We start from the raw sequence: 19,348 nt of genomic DNA, 5'->3' as shown, positions 1-19,348 counted from the left end.
CCGGCACGAGTGAGGGGCTAGCAGCTTCTGAGCGGTGGGTGATGTTGGTGGTATCAGCCTAGCGGGTAGCATGTGTGTGAAAGCAGGAGAGACGGGGAGGGGATGACGAGGTGTGGAAGGATTGACTGTATTTTCATAGCTTCGAGACTTTGCCCTTTCCAAGAAAAATAATCCGCAGCTTGAATATTTCTCTTTGCTGGAGGGGGTGGACATGTGTGCAAACGAGGTGTGAATTTTTAGGAGAAGGTGTGAAAGTGCGTACATGAGTGAAGTGTGAATTACACGTCTATTTGTACGGCGATGTCAACAAGTCCGTGAGTTTCTTTCTTCCACGTGAATGTGTCTCTCTCCCCCCCTGCCTCCCCCCAAACCCACAGAGACACGTGTGTGGGCAAATATGCCTTGCTGAGAAAAGAGGTTTGTGCAAAACTGTAGGTTTGTAAATGTTTGTGTGTTGAGCAAGCTCTCCTGTGGAACAAAACCAGATGTTTTTTGGTATTCTCAGCTCCTCCGTGGCAGCATTGCAATTTTTTCCCCTCATATTTTTCAGGATTCTTACAGGATTTTTTTAAGAAAAAGAGAAGGCTGCAGAGATGCCTTTGGGTGTGTGAAAAGAAAGTTATTTTAAACAATGACTGTGTTAGAGGGCACCAAAAATATGGAGGAAATGGAGGCAGTGCTTTTTCAGGGCAAAGGAAGCCTGGCTCCTAGGGGGCAGCCAGACCCCGGCAGGACCTTCCTGCTGCTGCTGCACCTTTTTCCAGGAAGTGTCGCCCATGAGGGTCCTGCCTTGCTCCTGCTCCTTGCTGTGGCAGGAGGACAGCTTGGACTGTGTGGGGAGGCTCGTGGTGGGGACAGCATTTCCCCTTTGCCCCTTCCTTCATGGTGCCTGTTTCTGGCTTCTCCTCTGGTGCGGAGGCCCTGGAGCACACTCAAAGGTTTGTGTCCCATGTCTCACCCCATTGCCCAAGGGCAGGGAATGGGGAGCCCGTCTCGGCACAGGATCAGGGTCAGCAGGGCAGCACTGGCCGCTCTGTGTTCCTGGCTGGCTGCTCTGCGGAGGGGCCACAGGCTCTGGCTGTTTCTTTGCCAATTTTGCTGGGCAGGAGGAGGTAGTGCAGTTGTCTGGAGGCAGCTGTGGGGCCATGGTGCTGGGACAGGGCAGTGGCAAAGGAGAGGCACGCAATGGGGGCCCCATGGAGAAAGGGACTTTGTTGGGATTGGTAGTGCGTTATCAATTGACCCTGTGATGCAGATTTTCCTCCCAGCAAGTAATGCAATAATAAATTTGATTTGGAGCGTTCATGAGATTAAATGTTTTTTTGAAGATGAAATCACCCTCCAGGGCCTGTTCTAACCCAAAGCTGGGAGTGCTTCCTCTGCTCACCATGTAATCGTTGCCAGCAATTTGTGGGCTAGCCCCACAAAACCACCACTGCTGATTACCGCAGTCTGCAATTCCAACTGCTCGGCTTGCCTGAAAGGTTTGGGGAGGAGGAGGAGGAGGCCAGCCTGCCAAGATGGGGTCGTGCGGGCAGGCGGAGCTGTTTGGGGAGAGGGAAGCAAGCGCAGAAAGGCTGCGCTCCTGCAGCTGTCCCGAGGGTTGTTCCTGTCCCAACTTGGTGTCTCTCGAGGTGGCTGTGGGAGACTGCCATGGAGCAGCTTGCAAAGGAAGGGATAAAATGAGACAGCTCCAGATGATCTGATATCAATCTGTCTCTTACTTTATGGCTCTGTAATTGCCTAGGCAAGAGCATTTATTTCTCTTTTCTGCTCTGTGTGAAATGTGGTACGTAAGTGTGGCAGAAGGTAGAAGGAGAAAGGAGTCAGTTTCTTGCGTAGAGTAATTTCCCCTTGCCCAGAGATTGATACTGAAATGCTGGCCTGCAGGGACCCGCTGCCCCCAGCTGCTGCCCCCGGCCCGTGTTAATGCCGTGTTCCCTCCATGTCTCTGCAGCTCAGCCGTGCGGGGGCCGCCTGAACTCCAAGGACGCCGGGTACATCACCTCCCCGGGGTACCCCAATGACTACCCCTCCCACCAGAACTGTGAGTGGGTCATCTACGCCCCCGAGGCCAACCAGAAGATCATCCTCAACTTCAACCCTCACTTCGAAATCGAAAAGCATGACTGCAAGTAAGAGCCTTCCTCTTCTTCTCTAGTAAACAGTCATATTCTCCTGCTTTTGTGTGGCAGTACAGGCGTGGTGCTCCCTTGTGTGTGAAAACAAACATCAGCCTGAGCCTCTGTGGTGCTGCGTGTCATTGCCTTTCAGGGGCAGGTGTGCCTTTACCGGCCAGGCAGATGTAAGACGCTTCTTTGGACGCATAGGTTGAGCACACACAGGACTGAACTTGTTGCTTTAGCCTGAAATCACCTAAAAGCAAGAGCTAACTGGCTTTCAGCCTGAGTCTGACTTGAGTTAAGAAGCAGCTTGTTTTCTTCTGTGTTGTGGTGGCTTCGCTTTTAAACCACGCTGGGAGAGCAAAGTAATTTCCTGGTGTGTAATGAGGCAGAGGTACAGCACAGAGAGCCCTGGGGCTGGAGACCCAGGCTCGGGTCACGTGAGGCTGAGAGTTTGGGCTGAGGGTCCGAGTGTTTGGCTGGATCTGATTCTCCACAGTGCTTGCTCTGCTGTGCTTAGTAAACTCGGGTATTGGTTTTGTTTACTCTTCTTTTTCCCCTAAGAAGGGGCTCAGAAACTAGATGTCCAGGAAAAACAATTAGCAGCTAGTAAAGAATAATTAACAGCATCAAAGGGCACCATAAAAGGCTGAGTTAATAACACGGTCTCGGCAGGCGTATAAACCTGTGTGTTTCATCTGGAATCTGCAGCCAGCTGCAGGGATATCCGAGCTGTGAAGGAGCTCGGGGTCTCCTAAAGCGGGCCTGACACAGCAGTCTTGCCAGACACGCTGCTCCTGTTGATTAAAAGGAGGTTATATATGGAGAGGGGGACTCTGGTTGCAAAAAGGACAGAGGGACTGGGGAAGCATTTATGGGGCTGTAGGATCAGTCCTGTGGAGAACAAAGAATTCAGCATGGGTTTGATGATGTACTGAGGGTTATAAAGCATAGAGCTGGATCCTTAGCTACCGTAAATCAGCATAACTCCTCTAACTGTAACGAAGGTGTGCTGATTGATGTCATTGGGGATCTGATCACCCCCTACAGATAAAGCCTGGGCTAATAAGGCTCTGAGCACCATGAACTCTCCATGAAGTCACTCTGTGCGCAAGGAGTTTAGCACTTTGCAGGATCAGGCCTGCATTTAGAGAGGGGAGAAGGCAGAGACAGGCTTAATGTGGGCATAAATGAACACAACAAGGCCTTGGCAGTGCTCGTGAGAATAATGGTTGCTATCAGATTTTATTATTGCTCGTACCGGCTGAGCTGTATAGCCTTCTCAGAGCTAATGCAGTTGTCCCAAATTCATAGTAATAAAAGCTTTATAGGCCTACGTTCTCAGTCTGCAGAGTATGCAGCACAAATCGGGCAGGACAATTTGTGTAGAGCGGGGGCTGAGCTGGGCAGGAGGGTCTCTGCCTCTCCAAGGCCTCAGGCAAGCAAAGCCAGGTCAGCCAGAGAGCCAGAAACCTCCACGGGCACCTGGCTTCTCCTCTACATCTGTGAAGTTGTCGCTTACGGCTCTGAATACTTACGGCAACTTTTGCCACGTTTTGCTGCTTGAGAAAGAGCAGGGCCTGGTCCTGAGCTGCGGGTGCTGCAAGCTGGGAGGGCTGCCCCGACCGCTGGAGCTGTTGTCCCTTTGCTGCTTCCTGCTTTGTTGTGGCAGATCACCCGTCGATACTTTCCTTTTCTATGTGAGCGCACAGGGCAGCCTTGCAGGAGGGTTTGTGAGGAGGCTTTTGGTCCCCAGAGCTCTCCATGGGACGTGCATGGTGAGGAAAGTTTCTCAGGGGCCTGACTCAGCTGAGCAGCAGCATTGCTCTCTAGAAACCAGAATTACCATCAAGCCTCTCTTGAAAGTGAAGTTTGCCTGCATCTCTGTTCCCTCAGCAGCTGGGTGTGTGCAAGTGAAACAGGGCTCAGGGCTCATCCACAGTGCACCTGGGCTTTTGTTGGCCCCCCGATACGAGCTGGGAGCCCAGCAGCGTGCGGGTACCTGCCCCCAGGGCAAGCACCGGGTTTGGTTTGAAAGAACCTGATGGGAACCGTAACTAAATCAGTGAAAGCAATGCGAGAGGAACACTGCCTGAAAGGAACAGATGGGAAGGAGACTTTCTGTTTTTACATGACCTACCAGAGAGAGACAAATCTTAACAGAGTGTAATTGCTCGGACATGAAGCAGTATTAACAGGTGACCGTGCAGTAAATAAATACCATCCGAGTGTCAGAGGGTTTGCTGTGAGGAAGCAAAGGTCTCACTGCAGCTGCGAGTGGGAACCTCAGCAGGAATGGGAGTTCAGCACAAAGGAAACATCGTCTCAAGGCAGAGCCTTTCTTCTGCCATCTGACCTTTGATATAACGCACGCTCACACCAGGATGACAGGCTGATGAACCTGGCTGGCACTCGGTCTCTGGGCAGACGAGGTTCCCCCTGGCCCGGTGTTGGTACCTGGCAGCTCTGAGCGGGAGCAGGGCCAGCCTGTGCTCCGTGCTCCAGCTGCCAGAGGTAAACACCATAACCACTTCCTTTGTTGCTTCTTCCTTCGCCATTTATTTTTCCCTTATTAGGCTAAAGTTTCTTCCTCATCGAGCATAACATTTACATTCCAAAACCCCATCCTAAGGCCTACAAAAATATCTGTGAAAATCTCCTCGCTTTGAATGCGTCCCCTCTGGCCATCCTCCTACCAGCCTCGGGCTTCCCTCCGGGACAGGAGGCGTTTCCTCCTGCACTCTGCACAGCTCCTGGCACCCTGGGGACCTGCAGGGAAAGGTCAGCGACTTCCCCTCGCCGGGCAGCTGGCCGGAAAGCGCCGCAGCTCCGCATCTGGAGCTGCCTGGCTGTCGGAGCCTGCACCGAGCAGGCTGGGCCCGGGTGGGTGCCCGGGGGTGGCAGCGACAGGCGGCTCGCCGGGTGCTGATTATAGCTATTGTTTCTCCAGAGACACATCTGGGCTTTTATTTTTCGGCTGTGTCCAGCTGCGTGAAGAAACTGCACCCCCCTCCCCCCCACCAGCCGTCATCAAAGGAGTAATTGGGTATAATTGAAGCCCCAGAAGATGTTTCTCTATCTCTGTGCTTCATCTGCGCTCTGAGGAAGCGCCTTACTTTGGAAAACACTTCAGATAAAGAAAATTGGCCACCTCCTGCAATTGCAGCCCTTGTGCTCCAGTTGTGGCGGGCCTCCCCTTACAGGGGGGCGTGAGAGGGGCCTGGGACCCCGGCCGCTGCTCACCCTGTCCTGCAGCCCCAGGGACACAGCGTGACAGCACAGCCAAAAAGGAAGCTTGATACTGCGATGAGACACTGCCAAAGTATTCAGAAGTAATTGCAACAGCCTGTCCACTCACCCTTCTTCCTCCCTGCGCTGCGAGCACAGCTGTGACTCAGGCAGTGGGACCTGCGCTGTTGGTGTCTGCTCCACTGGTGGCACCCAGTGGAAAAGAGCACGCTGCTGCTGCCCTGAGAGGTTCTGACTCTGCCTCACGGCATGGCACGGTGGTGGCTGGGTAGCCTTGTGCATGCCAGGGTTTATTTCTGATCCCAGGAGCGACATGAACCATTTTTCCCAGTGGGGCTGTGCCCCAGCTGCCCAGTCCTTTCCAGCTGCCACTTCTCTGTTCAGTCTGTGCTGCTCGCTTGGAAAATCCATGTCAGAAACCTCAGCTCAGCGTGAATCACTGCCTTTACAACCACCTTTTCCATTCCCACGTCCTTCCCACTCCTAGATTTCTCTCTGGACCATTAAAAGCTCCCTCCAGAGACTGGCTGCCGGCTCTGCTGTCCCCAGCTGCACTCGCTGGCTCTGCCGGGGCACTGGGCTGTGCAGAGGCGCGCTGGGTGCCGGGACGTTCCTGCCTGCACGTGGCAGAGGCACGCTCTGCAGACCGCAGCGCACAGGCTTACACTCGCTCTGCGAGCAGCAGACCTTTCGCCTGAGTCATCGCATCTGTGCCAGTGGGGTGTTATTATTTAAAACGAGCCCGACCTCCAGGCAGGCCACGCCACCAGGTCTTGCCGTCGCCCTTTCTGGCAGATCCTTCCCAGCAAGGGATGCTAACTGGGGCCGCTCTTCCCTGCCTGGGCAGGATCTGGGGGAATGCAGCCGCGGCTCGCAGCCCCCTCTGGTGGCACTTGCCAAATGCTGGCGAAGGTCTCTGGAGACAGGGCTTGGGCTCCAAAACCAGGCAGGAGGCTGCGAACTGGGGACAGCTCCAAGCTGCAAAGTCCGATTCTTCTTCCTGTGCTTGGATCCCCATGTCAGGCCCTGGGGGTTTCCAGAAAAAGGAACTGCGGCCATCATTAGGAGGAAATTTGTGCAGTTGTGACTGTGGCCTCATAAAAGCCTGCAATACAGTGATGCTGAGAGAGGAGAACCACATTGAGCATCCTGGTGTGCAGCAGAGATGGGGCAGACGCAGCAGGAGATAGCGCTGCTCCCAGCTCACGGGGCAGAGGGGACCAGGGGGCAACGTCAGAAGGTGCCACGCACCCGGTGCCCATCTTGGGGGGTTCTCCCCCAGGAGATGCTGGCAATAACACACCGGTGCCCTGCCAAAGGTCTGACACATGGGCACAGCGAGGCCCCCAGTGGCAGCATGCCATCACCTGTGCTTCCAGGAGCGGGGCGCTGGGACGCGACGCAGCTCTGTGTCCTTCCTGCAGAGCAGCGCAGGCGCTGGCCCCAGCCCCGTGCCCGTGAGCTGGGGGAGTTCAGGGGGATTCTTCACCAGGCTGCAGTGGGAAGCGACTGGGTCTCCTGCAAGGCTGTGACTTTGCGGAGGGAGGAAGTCAGAGATGAGATGGTAAGGAAAGCATTTGCTTGCTCATATGTTTGTGGCATGGGTAGCCAGAAGCAACATTTCTAACGTACAGGAAATAATTCAGTCTGGGTAACATGACACTGCAGCTCAACTTGTCTTCAAATGAGCTTCTGCTGGTTTTTAACTCCGTGCAGTATCCGCTGTATGCTTCATAATTCCTGTCCAGCCCCAGTCATTTCCCAAAACAAGACAAAAAGAGCGGGCTAGCCTCAGTGACGTTTGACCAGCTCGGGGCGATTCACATCTCTGGACTCTGCTGCCCATCTGCGGAGCTGAGAGGGCTCAGCTCGCTCTGTGGCTCTCCTGAGGGGATCAGGCTGTGTCCAGCCTGTGAGGTGGGCAAGGGCATGCTCTTGGGGTCTCCAATGTCACACTGCTCACCAGCATCCGGTGCGTCCCCTGGGTTTGTAGAGGCTCATCCCAAACAGGTGGCCTCAGGAGCCTAAGTGCCAGTAGGGATCTGAGCCTTCATCACTTTTTTGGCATCATACAGTGGGGTTAGCAGGCACTTGTGTGTCATGGGTTTGCTGTCTGGATGCAGGAATTAGAAGGTTTAGTGGTGTGAGGGGGGACCAGAATGATATTTTAGAAAGCATCCTTTTTGGATAAGAACCAGATGCAAAGCCTGGTAAAGGCAGCAGGAGGTTTTACCTTGATTTCCATAGGAACTGAATTAGGCTTTTAATGAGCAACTGTTTGCCTTAGCTGCACGCAGCCTTTTTCATGGATATCATGCCTATTGTCAGGCTGTAGCAGAGGAGTGACAGACTCACCAGCAGCATCAGGGCTGGGAGTTGTGAGATTTGGGTCCTTCCCCTTCCCTGCTATTGATTTACTGTTCCTGCATTCACAAATCATTTTAAATTCCTCACCCTATAAAGAAGAGGTGCCCACCTGGGCATCTGCAGGCACAAAACCCAATCCAGATAGCAACAGTGCCTTACACATCCCCTGCCAAAGGCTGCCGCGTTGCAGCATCACTCAGGGCCAGGTCAGAGCACCACAAACGACAATTGGTTCCTTCCCAGCCTTTCTGGCTGGGTGTGAATCCTGCAATTAAATATGAATGCGAAATAAAAAGAACAGACTGCGAAGAGCAGACTGAAAACAGAAGAAATTGCTGGCTGCTCTTGGCCGGAGCTCAGCACAGAGCTTGTTTGAAAGACCTGGGAGAGGTGAGGTTTGGTAGGAGGCAAGTTCTCCCTTTTCTTTAAATCAAGCGGCTGCACATTACGGTGACTGGCAATGTAATGATACGTTGCAAAGCACAGCCTGGTGATTCTGGAATTCCTTATAAGTTAATAGCAGTCATGGTCCACTAATCACAGCTAGGATGTTTTAAGCAACTGTCTTTGATATATCAGCTCAGACACCGCGGAAAGGCCTCCTGATGCTGGCCTAGCATGTAGATCATTAGAAAGAGTGGGTGACCTGGTTGTGTGGTTGTTTTTGCGTTGAATCCCAAAGGGTTTGTGGGACCCACGTACAGCATCGCTGAGCAGTCCCAGTCCAGCAGGATAGTGGGGGTTTCGAGGTAGCACCAGGACAGACGTGGAGATACTCGTGTCTCACAAATGGCTATAGAGGCAGAGCCTGAAGTAGTGGGGTCTGACAGCAGAAATCCTATGCCAAGAATTTACTAAACCCTGATACAAATGGCACAGCCAGCGGCAGGGTCTCACTCCCTTCAGAGGCACCGAAGGCAGAGGTGGGTGTGAGGAAAGTGGTGTGGGAGAGCCCCGTGTGGGAGCTGTCGAGGCCGTGCTGCTTGCACGGGAAGCAGCCGATGTGTCAGAAACCCCCCGGGAGCCCGCAGAGCCGGGGGTTGTTGACGGATGTCCAGCGAGAAGGAGGACCCCCCCCGTCGCCTGCTGCCAGCAGGAGATTTTATGCATGTGTTCAGCTTCCTTCCTCTTCTGCGAGCGTTAGTGTGAGGCGTTATTTATGTTGTTATTTTGCAGAGAGAGGGGAAGGTGTAACGCCTGGCTGGCACACGTTGTGCCTTTGGTAATGCTGATGTTTGGCTGATAAGCTGAGCAGGAACAAGGTCTGGGATCTCCATCAGCAGAGGGGACTGACTCCCCATTGATCTCTGCTCACTGCACCTTGTTGAAGTTTTTTGACCCATTTGATTTCTTAGGTTTTCTTTTGTGAAAACCCTCTGATTTTTCTGCCGCTCGGGAGCAAAACATATCTCTGTGTCTTTAAATATGGCAGATGGGGATTTCTTCAGATGTCCAACAACTCAATTGATGGAGACCTCAGGAGACCTCTCCCCTTCCCTGTCCCCCTTCTCAGCCTGTCTTTTCATCTGCAATCTGGAGATGTAAGGGCTATAGTAATAGAGTGTCAGAGGAAGTAATTGATTCATCACACGCCGAGAGAGGAGTCTGTTGCCTTCGGTGTCAATGGAGCTGAACCGCAGCCGGGAAGGGTGAGGGCGGCTTGTAAACACTCCATGGCTGAGCTGGCAGGACAAAGCAGGCGCGCCGCCGAGGGGGTGACACAAAGGGTAGCTTCAAAGCAAAGCTCCCCGAACAAAGCAGCGCCGGGGCCGCGTCTGGGGGAGAAACGGGGACGCTCCCATCAGCTTGCACCCTCATCCGGGCGTTCAGTGTGCTCAGCTCCTCGGCGAGGCTCGGTTCAGCTGCAAGGATTTAGGGGCTGAAGGCGGTGGGAGACACCGCACAGCATGCAAGGTGGGGTCGGGCAGGATTGGTGCGCTGCTTGCCCCAGGCTGCTGTCCTCTGAGCCAGCTCCATGAGGTTTCAGTGGAGGTGCCTGAACAGCAGCGGCTGCAGGCAGCAGGCTCTGCTTCTCAGCCTCCCAGCCCTGAGGCTGGGCTGCGAGCTGGCCCTGTCTGAGATGCTGTGGGGTCAGAAAGCTGTCCCGAGGCGGGCCGGCCGCGGGGAGACCCCTCGTCATTAAGGAGGGATGGAGGTGGCCAGCAGCGGGAAGGGGCTGGTCAGGGCGCAGTTCCTGCAACCTCGTTTCTACCATCGCAGCCTAATGATGTGTTTGTTTCGGGTCTGTGCTGAGAAAAGCCAGTGCAAATGAGAGGTAGGTGGAAAGCCGAGCTGCAAAGCTCCCAGCTGATCCTGGTTATTACCAGCTCCTTCGTTCTTCATGGCGTGTTGTGTCTGAGGCCACGACTGACACCGTGCCAGTGAGGCACAACGGGACTTGGCCCGCTACATCTCCATGGAGGGTGTTGTCCTCGGGGTGGGGGCGGCACAGCAGAGCTCGTGGGCATCCCCTCCTCTTTCTTAGCAGCCACCAGCCAGCCCCGACCTTCATCCCTGTGGCCAACCTGGCCCAGGGCTGGTCCCCATCTAGTACCTGGGCTGTTGGGCACTGCTTGCTGGCATCAGGAGCTGGAGACAGGAGCCTGCTCACCTGCTTCCCCCACTGCCAAGCGAATGTTTGCCCTCTCCCTTCTGCCTGGTCTGCTGCTGTTTGGCAGTAAATTTTCCTCTCGTAGTTGTTATCTTTTATTATTACATTTTTTTTCTTTCTGTTAGTGATCAAGTTGCCTGCGAGTGGTGACAGTAAGATGACACAGAAACCAAAGTCTAATTTTTTCCACAGATGGATTGTAGCAGAAGGAGGAAAGTGCAAATGTAGTTTCTCAAGTGTCCTGCATTTTGGGGGTATGAAAGGGCTGTGAGTTGCTTCAGTTCCCTTGCAGCAGCAACAGAAGGCAGAACGCCATGGGAAGGGGGGCTATTCTTAACACACTTTATATATATTTTATTCGTGGTCTCACCGTGATTTCCCCCCTCCCAAGAAAGACTACTAAAGACATCTTGCAACGAACGACCCCTGTAGCTAAAGATAGAAGGGTGAGGAATTTATAGAGATGGTTTTGGAGACAGAAATAAAATTAAACAGCCATGTGTAACTCCTGAACAACAGCCTGCAGAAAACCCCTAAAGTGCACATTAGCACATCTTGTTTTCTTATATAATGAACGGTTTTCCAGACATGCCCCAGATGAGAGCACTTCTCTACTCCAACGCGCCTTTCCGCAGCGATCTGGCAACACAGCTTGAAGAAGGCAGCCTGAGGATGAGCGGCAACGCGTGGGGAGCCTTTGCTCCCCCGCCTCGGGGGGGGCAGCAGCATGCAGCGTGGTAGGAGCTGAAACTCCCTCCTGAATCAGAACTCGCCACAGGAGCAGTTTACAGATCTGTTTTATTCTTTCCTTTGCAAGCTGTATTTTGGCTACCTTTTTTTTTTTTTTTTTTTTTTTTTTTTTCCCTGCATAACTTAACAGTTACTGCTGAGGCTCTTCCTATCAGTGGTGCTTGTACGGGGGTGAAAACAGTCCAAGGAATAAAAATAGAGGCTATTTGTAGTTTCCATTTTTTGTCTTCAAGACATTTTTGAAGAAGTTTTCCAATCTGTTAGGGTTATTTTCTCTCTCCCTGTCTCTGTCTCTCTCTCTCTTTTTATTTATTTATTTTTTTTATTGGATGACTGGATTTTTCTCATTTCTCAGAAATTCTGGTTAGATTTTTGAGGAGATGAAAGAATCCAAAGCACAGTGGAATGATTACAAAACCCCACAATACTGCGGTTACACAAGACATAATTGGGTGCAACAAATTCAAAACAAACTTCCGAGAAACCCTAAGCAATTATGCACCCCCCAGGCCTGCCTCTCCCTCTGCTGCCACCAGATTTTAATAGTTTTAGTCTCTAAAATCCGGTGAAATCCCTTCAGATGCAGAGCAATGATAGCCTCTTTGTGTCTGTTGTTGCCAGGGGTAGTTACTTATGAGGGCAAAAGCAGGGCAAGCTCTGGGTGCATCTTTTGCCTCAGTATGGGGACAAGCAGCCCCACAAGCTGCAGGCTGAGCCCAGATGCACCTCGTGCCTTCAGCCGCCCAAAGGTCAGAGCAGGGGAGCAATTAACCCTGTCCCAGGATGGGTGCAACGAGTGTTTCCACTGAGAGCACCGGGCATTCATTTAGTTGGCTGAAGCTGGATATGATACAAGCTTTTTAGGTCTGTGCAAATCCGTATCAGGCTCCATGAGGACTGATTCTCTTCTTGCCCCAGGATAAATTAGGAGTGATTACCCTTAAAATGATGAGTTACACAAGTGTAAAACCAGTTCAAGTCAAAGGAGAATCCAATTCATCTGCTGTATTTATAATTAATTACTCTGATTAAGGGCTGGCAGCTAGGATCAAACTTCATTGCTCTTGTTTCATCAGACAGCAGAGGTGTTTGCATCTGCTATTGTGGCTATGAAAAAAAATGCTATTTCAAAGTCCCCAGTAGTTTCTGCAGCAATTTAACCTTTGAAGGGTATGTCCTGCAGTTGCTCGAGATTGTATAAACATCACAGAAAAGTTTTCTCGTCTTTCACAACGTAACCACCCATGAAATGAGGATTTGGTTTGAAGGTGGCATAAGAAAGAGCATGAAGATGGGTGGTGACACAGAAAAATTGACTAAGGCAGCTAGCATGTAATGGACATTAATTCTAGCCGCCTCTTGATTGCAAAACAAGCCCCGTGCTGCTGGTTCACCATTTCTTAACCATATACACCGCAGCTGCTATCTCATTGCTAAGAAGCAGCCTTTTCTTAGAGCACATTTAAAAAAAACTTAAGCTTTTTATAACAATTTCTGAGAAACAAACCAGCTTTTCAAAGGGAACGATTGCATTTACCAGCCGACATTTGTGGCTAAGCAGGTTCTTGCCTTCCCCTAGCTATCCACAGAATATTAATGTCTGCTCAACTTCCCTGGCATTGCAGTTTCTCTTCGTATCCTTAGCAGATGCATTCGAGATATGGCGACATATGGTTCAAGCAGACCAGAGGTCTCGAAGGCTCAAGTCAACACTGGGCATTCCCAAATTTGGGGCTGTTGGCATGCAGTCAGTACCTATTTGTCTCTCCGTCTATCTAGGCCAGACTCCTCTAATATAATATAATCTGTCTAATCAAGGCTGGCTTCTATTCCTGGCTGTGCCGTGAGCTTCCTCTCTGACCTTGGGCTAGCCACTGCTCCTCGCTGCCTCCCCACCTCGCGGGGTCTCGTGAGGATCCCTTCATTAATGTTTGCCAGGTGCAGTCGTGAGCCCCATGGAAATGCCTATAAATAACAGCTCCAAATTAAACATCGGGGAAGTTCAGGTTAGAGCCTTGCAACTCTCTCCCACCCTGGCAAGCCCTGGAACTGGGCTTTAGCTGTGTGTGAGCCCTCACCTCCTGCAAATGATAGCTCTGAGAAAACTGCCAGCCAGGCCAGAGCTTGGTCTGGGAAGCCAGCCCTCCTCAAGCTTTGAAGCAAAGCTTGCCCACATTTGTGTGTTGGGAGGACCGGTGCTATGCCTGTAAACATATAAATGATTTGTCATTCACATTTCTCTCCATCCTAAGCTAACGTCCCTGTAATGCCCTTGAAGCGTGTGTTGGTGAGGAAGGACTTGGCGTCTCCCAGGATGTGGGGCTCAGGGGCAATGGGTTTGTTGATTGTCGTGGAGCAGTCTGGGTCCCAAAACAGTGCTTTTTGCCAAATTGCGTGCCTCGGGAAAGGAGCACCCAGAGGAACGGCGCAGGCTCCGGTGCTGCTCCCCAAGTGGGTCCTGGTGCTCCTGAGCTCACGGGTGGGCGCCTGGGAGCTCTGTGCTGGCCTCAGGGAGCCGTGGAGCACGGCTGAGCAGCCAGGGAGCACATCAGCTATTTCACAACAGAAAGGGACTGAAAAGGTGGAGGTCTCCTCACCACCGCAACTGGGGCTTGTTGGCCTTTGTTGTGCCTCGCAGCCTTTCTGCAGCAAAGTGACTTAGGGAAAATAGAGAGAAAGAAGAGACTGGGAAGCAGGGAGGGCTGACTGGGGGAAAAAGCAAGCGAGCATGAGTAATACACGCATTAGAAGTGCTTTATAATTAGTTTATAAAAGCTCTCTTAACATCAGCAAAGCACTTTCTACTAAAAACCTTTAATAAAAGCGCAGCAATATTTGTAAGCATTGTATGTTTTCCGTTTAATTCTGTTAAACAGCTACAAGAAGAGCGTCTAAGCAATGCATTTCCCTCCTTTCTCAACCCCCCATTGTCTGGGAAGTTAAAAGCACTCCAGCTTCGCCTCCCTGCCTTAAAACTCCCCAGTGAAAAGCACTGCGTTTGAGGTGGTTTCAAACCAACTGGCTGCCCTTCCCACTCATGCAGCAGCCGAAAATACCCTTCTGCTGGAGGAGCAGCCAGCTGCGGTCACCTTCTCTGCGAGAAGACTTGGTTAATCCACTGACCACAGCTGTGGGTTACGGATGCTGCACCCTGCCCTCGCGTATTTACGGTCAGCTCGTGGGAGCAGTGCCTAGACGGGGAGAAGTGGCCATGAAAAGTGACCTTGGAAGTGGCAGCCTGCCCAGCAGAGGGGTCAGCCCGCAAGGATGTTGGTGCACATTGACCGAAGCAAAGGATCCGGTTATATGAGTGAAATGCAGATTGCTGGGTGCTGGTCGAGGCAGTGTGGATGCCTTCGCTGCGTAAATGTGTCCCACCCAGCCGTGCACTACTCTGTAATTATCTGGGAATGAAATGGTTAGAGCAAAAAGCATCCCCAGGGTGGGGTTTTCTTCCTTCCAATTTTTCTTCTTGTTTTTCACACGGGAAGAACGAAGCCTGGAAACGATGCTTATGCCTAACAGAAGCAAAGGCCTGGCCAAACTAGATCTTAACATGGCCAGTGACCCAACGTGAGAAGAATGGGGTTTATCAGCTTGTGTGATGGTGGGCCAAGGCATGGACACGACTGAAGCACATGGTGCCAAAAGAGCCGGTGCCAGGGATTAGCTGGTATTCTCACTGAAGTTTGCGAGTCTCGTGTTTTGGACCGGGTGCCTTTGGTGTTTCATTTTTAAAGCCTAAGGCTTAATCGCAATGTTGGAGAGAAAGGAGGTGCTCCCCCTCCTCTGGGCAGGAGTTATCTCCTGACTGTAATACTCTCCCAGTTCACACTCTGTTTATATGACCTGAAGAAAGAGAGTTTTGCCTTATGAGGAACAGAGGGCTTGGGCCAAGTTTCTTTAGCTAGGAACAAAAACTCTTACGTGTTTATATTCATTTTATATTTGGCAAAAACGATTCCCTGACCTTCTCCTAGGGGCTTTTTTAGTTGTTTGTAACATTTGATTTATTAAGGATTAGCTCCACTAGGAGAAGGCTCGGTTAGATGCTTGGATGAAGCCAAACAGGGTTTAATTCAGAGAGAGGCAAATATTTCCTGATGGTTTACATACTAGATTCATTCTTTTAATTTTCCATTTGCGGATTGCCCAAGAGCAGCTTGCAATATTCCCAAATTGTACGTATTATTGGAAGTTATTCACCCATTCAATAAGCAAATATTTCTTGGTCCAGAATTTGCTTCTGAAATTGCCAGGGCTGCTGCAGCACTGGGTGGTTTGGGAAGCCCCGTGAGGAGCCGTAGGGTGTTTGGTGTTGGCTCCAGCAGAAGCTGTGATCGTTGCAGGCCAGGAGCTGAGGCTGTGGCTGGTGTTTGCGGGTTACAACCCCATGAGGACACAAACAGATGTGTTGCCCTGGGATGCAGCTAGCTAACCTGTGCCTGTGCCATGCAAATGGCAGCTTTTCCAATTCAGTACATTACCTGTGTTTTGCCAACGTTCATATTTTTAACAAATGCATTTTTGCTGCTTATTCACCATTTCACTAGTCGCCAGCAGTCCTGCAGCCCAGACGTGTGCTTCAGCTGTGGAAGGGCTGCACACACAGCGAGATCAAGCAGTTATTTAGAGAACAAAATGTCCCTGCTGTTTGTTCAGCGCTACTTTAAACAAATAGACAAACAAGGAGGAAAAAATTCTACTTAAAAGAAGCACTAACACTGCCCTCTATGTTCTTCTCCCTGGGGAGAGGACGGGAGCAAACCACAGATGATGGACATTAGTGGGGTCACAGGGGGTGCCGCTGGATGGTGTTCGGGTAGTGAGGGGTCAGGAGGTGATGGGGAGCTGCCCAGGGTTAAGAGAGAGCAGGGGAGCAGACCATCAGCTAAGCCAAACACTCTTCCTGTGCCAGTGCCTGGTTTCAGGACCGCTTGGATTTCACCTTGGCCAAGCCGATTGCGTTTGTAACGAAGTTAAGGGCTGGGTGATTAGAGCTAACTCAGTGCTTGGTCCAGCGTAGGCAGGATTTTATCTGCAGGCATTTTGCTTTTGGCTCCCAGCCCGATTCAGTCCCAGAAAGGAGCGAAAGCGAAGCTGTCCGGGCCATCTTTCTTTGTGGAGGAGCACACCGAGTCCCTATGAGTTTGTTTTGAGGTTGTTGCCCGCCAATGTGTGCTGTGCAGATCAGGAACGAGTCACATGAGGATCACTCTGTGTCCTGCGAGCTACTTCTCCTTTCAACTCTAGATTCCCGAGCAGGAGATCTCGTGACAAAGAAGAAAGGCGGATTTCTGGCAGCGAGGAGACGCTGCTTCCCTCCGCAGCCCCGCGAGGAGAGCTGCAGCGTGTTGTTCAAACAGGTTGATACAAAGCGAGTAAGCAGTAGAGGAGAGATGGGCAGTTTCTGTAAATAGCAGCATGCTGGCCAGAGACAGGAGAAGAGGGGCGGGAGAGCGCGGGTGTTAGGAGGCAGCTGAAGAACAAGATGTTCACAGAAAAGCTGTTTGTTTCTTCGCAGCACGCAGAGCCTGATACTACCTTGCCGTTAGTCACGGCCTGGATGAAAATACAAAGGGATCTGTGGGAGTTTCCCCTTCCAGCCAGACTTTGCACCAAGCTTTTGTCTCTGCAGCGGGAGGCAGTTCTTCCAAACGTGCCTGGAGGGCAGGAGGAGCCTTGCCAGGTGGCAAAGGCAGGCAGAGGTTGCAGGAGGGACGCCGGGTCAGGCAGTGGTGAATGTGGTTACCCAGCTCTTCGTGCAGCAGTTCTCACCCACAGAAGACTTTGTTGGCACTTAATAGAAGGGCCTTACTGCCCAAGTGCTAAATAAATATGCTAGCCACACTTGTTAAGGACCAGTGTGGTGTCAGAGAGTGCACAAAGTAACTACCCGCTCGCATTGATTGAACATCGACTATTTCTTTAATGTCTGTGCGTGTTTGGCCAAATCCCACCTGGAGAGTGGAATAAACTGAGCTGTGCTAAGTGGCACAGCGGCACTTACAGAGAGAGGTTAGGGAAGGAGAGCAGCCCGGGAGAGCTGTAGCTGAGGTTCCCCCACACCAGAGACTTGTGACAATACAGGCAAATTGTGTCCTAAATTTTGCAAGTTGTTTCTGAAGTGGATGTGGGCACAGTAAATTGATGATGAGCAAATTGATGAGGAGCAACAGGGAAAGGGCCTTAAATGTAGTCAGCCAGACAAAAGGGAAAAATGTAAGTGTGTGCGTATGTGTGAGTGACGGGGTCCCAGGAACCTGTCTGGAAGATAGTTCTGTGCAACATGCAGATAAAGAAACGTTTTGTGTTTGTCCCCAGCATCCTGCAGCATCTCCCTGGCAGATGGTTTTAATGCCTTTTCACCTGCCTCCACAGGTACGACTTCATCGAGATCCGAGACGGGGACAGCGAAGCAGCAGACCTGCTGGGCAAACACTGTGGGAACATAGCACCTCCTACCATCATCTCTTCTGGCTCCTCTCTCTATATCAAGTTCACCTCGGACTACGCGCGGCAAGGTGCCGGCTTCTCCCTGCGCTATGAGATCTACAAGACAGGTCAGTGTCCCAGTCAATGCCTGTCTCCCAGGCCGTTTGTCACAGTCGTCTTCACAAGGAGATATTGGCCACCTTTTCAATGTGATTTTTAGCATGTTCTCCACAGAAGAAGGGCTTTTTTTTTTTTTCCTTTACTTTAAGCAAGTCTATTCCATCACAGTTCCAAGAAGGTGAAGATGTTAGTTGCACGTGATAGTGCATTTTTGGATCGTAGTGTGGCATCAAAAGCAGGATTCCTTGCTAAATGCCCTCTTGAATTCAAGGACTTAGAAACATCTCTTTTCCTCATGGCATGTGTAAAGCTTGTTAGGGCTAAGTGGGGATTGTCCCTCTGTTAGGAGCGTACGGAGCTCCCCCTCCTGTGGAGCTGCAATTCAGGACTGATTAATGACGCTCTGTTTTCTCTCCCTGGAAGCGGGGTTTGTAGCTGGGGAGGTCTGGCGCTCAGGGGACTGCAGTCAGCTGTGCCGTACGGGGGCCGAGACGGCGCCTTCCCGGGCGGATATGAGAGGAACTATTCATAATTCTGTTTAATACCAAACTATTATTGAGGAAAGTAAAAGCTGCTCAAAGGCCTTTTAATAGTGTTTCTGTCTAAATATTTGTCAGGATTGTGTGTCTGGGAAGGAGGCTTGAGAACATAAAACCCGCTCTGTGTGCGCTGTGTGTGTGCGGGTGAGCGAGGTGTGCCTGGTGCCGAGGGAACGAGAGCATGTTCCGCATGGAGATGCAGGTGCCCACTCTGTGCCCACGTTCTTGTGTTGTGCGTTGGAAGAAAACACACACAGCTTTCACGTCATCGCAGCCAGCAAGAAAAAAATACCCGTGCCTGTTAAGGAATCAGAAAAGAGCACCAGAGGGTGACTTACCAGTGCCCAGGGTTCACGTTGAGGACAGAGGTTCGCAGGCACCACCCAGCGTGGTCACAGGTGGATGTGAATGTGGAGACCTTGCTGCACAGGAACAAGAATAGGATTCCCCAAATTTATTGTGAAATGGTGAGGACGGGGGGTGTCTGGAGGTTCTCGTGATTTAGGAAAGTGCTGTTGGTGATAGCTGCCTGGGCTGCGTAGCCAACCATTGAGCTGATCTGCTGCAGCCACCTGAGGCCACTGCTGTTTGTTAGTGGTGGTTGAGATGTGGACTGGTCCTGGTGGAGTTTAGTGGCTCAGCTGACTGTTGGGATTTGCTGAGGCCAGTTGCCAGCAGGAAAGATGGCAAAGAGTGCCTGTGTTCGGGTGGGAAGACAGCTGACTCTCCTCAGCATCCCTTGCCACTCCCTCCCTGTACACACACACCCGTCTGAGCCCAAAGACTCTGCACTGAGTTGTGCTTGTCCCAGGTCAGGTCCACCTGGGATAGGATGGGGTGGTCCACCTGGCAGAGGTGGCCAGGCCAGGAAGGAAGGGATGGGACAGCTGGCAGGAACACTGCCTGCCAGGGTGGGAGCCAGGAAGCCACCAAATTCATGGGAGAAGGAGATTTTTTTGCTGCTGGCAGGGAGGGAGGGGAAGCAAGGGCTGCTGTGGGAGATGGTCTTGGTTGGAGGCTGGAGATGAGCTTGTGTCCCCTGATGTAGGTCCTGCAGAGCTGCCCCCACAGCTGAAGTCGTGCTGGCACATCCCCAGCCACCATTCCCCTGTTGCCAGCAGCCATCCCTTCCAGAGATAGCCACGCTTTCTTCC

General features: G+C 51.7%; 1 protein-coding gene across 7 annotated transcripts in view; it reads left to right on the top strand.

The window, feature by feature from the left end:
• The window catches only part of NRP2 (neuropilin 2), an 84,301-nt gene that overhangs the window by 9,383 nt on the left and 55,570 nt on the right, over positions 1-19,348 (top strand). For all 7 annotated transcript variants that reach the window (XM_084524172.1, XM_084524170.1, XM_084524173.1 and 4 more), the window contains exons 2-3: positions 1,958-2,135; positions 17,482-17,663. In XM_084524172.1, the coding sequence (XP_084380298.1) occupies positions 1,958-2,135; positions 17,482-17,663 (360 nt within the window). The remainder of the gene's footprint in view (positions 1-1,957; positions 2,136-17,481; positions 17,664-19,348) is intronic.

Source organism: Aythya ferina (assembly GCF_964211825.1).
Source record: "Aythya ferina genome assembly, chromosome: 6".
NCBI classification, from domain to species: Eukaryota; Metazoa; Chordata; class Aves; order Anseriformes; family Anatidae; genus Aythya; species Aythya ferina.
This window is presented reverse-complemented; position numbering and strand designations above follow the sequence as displayed.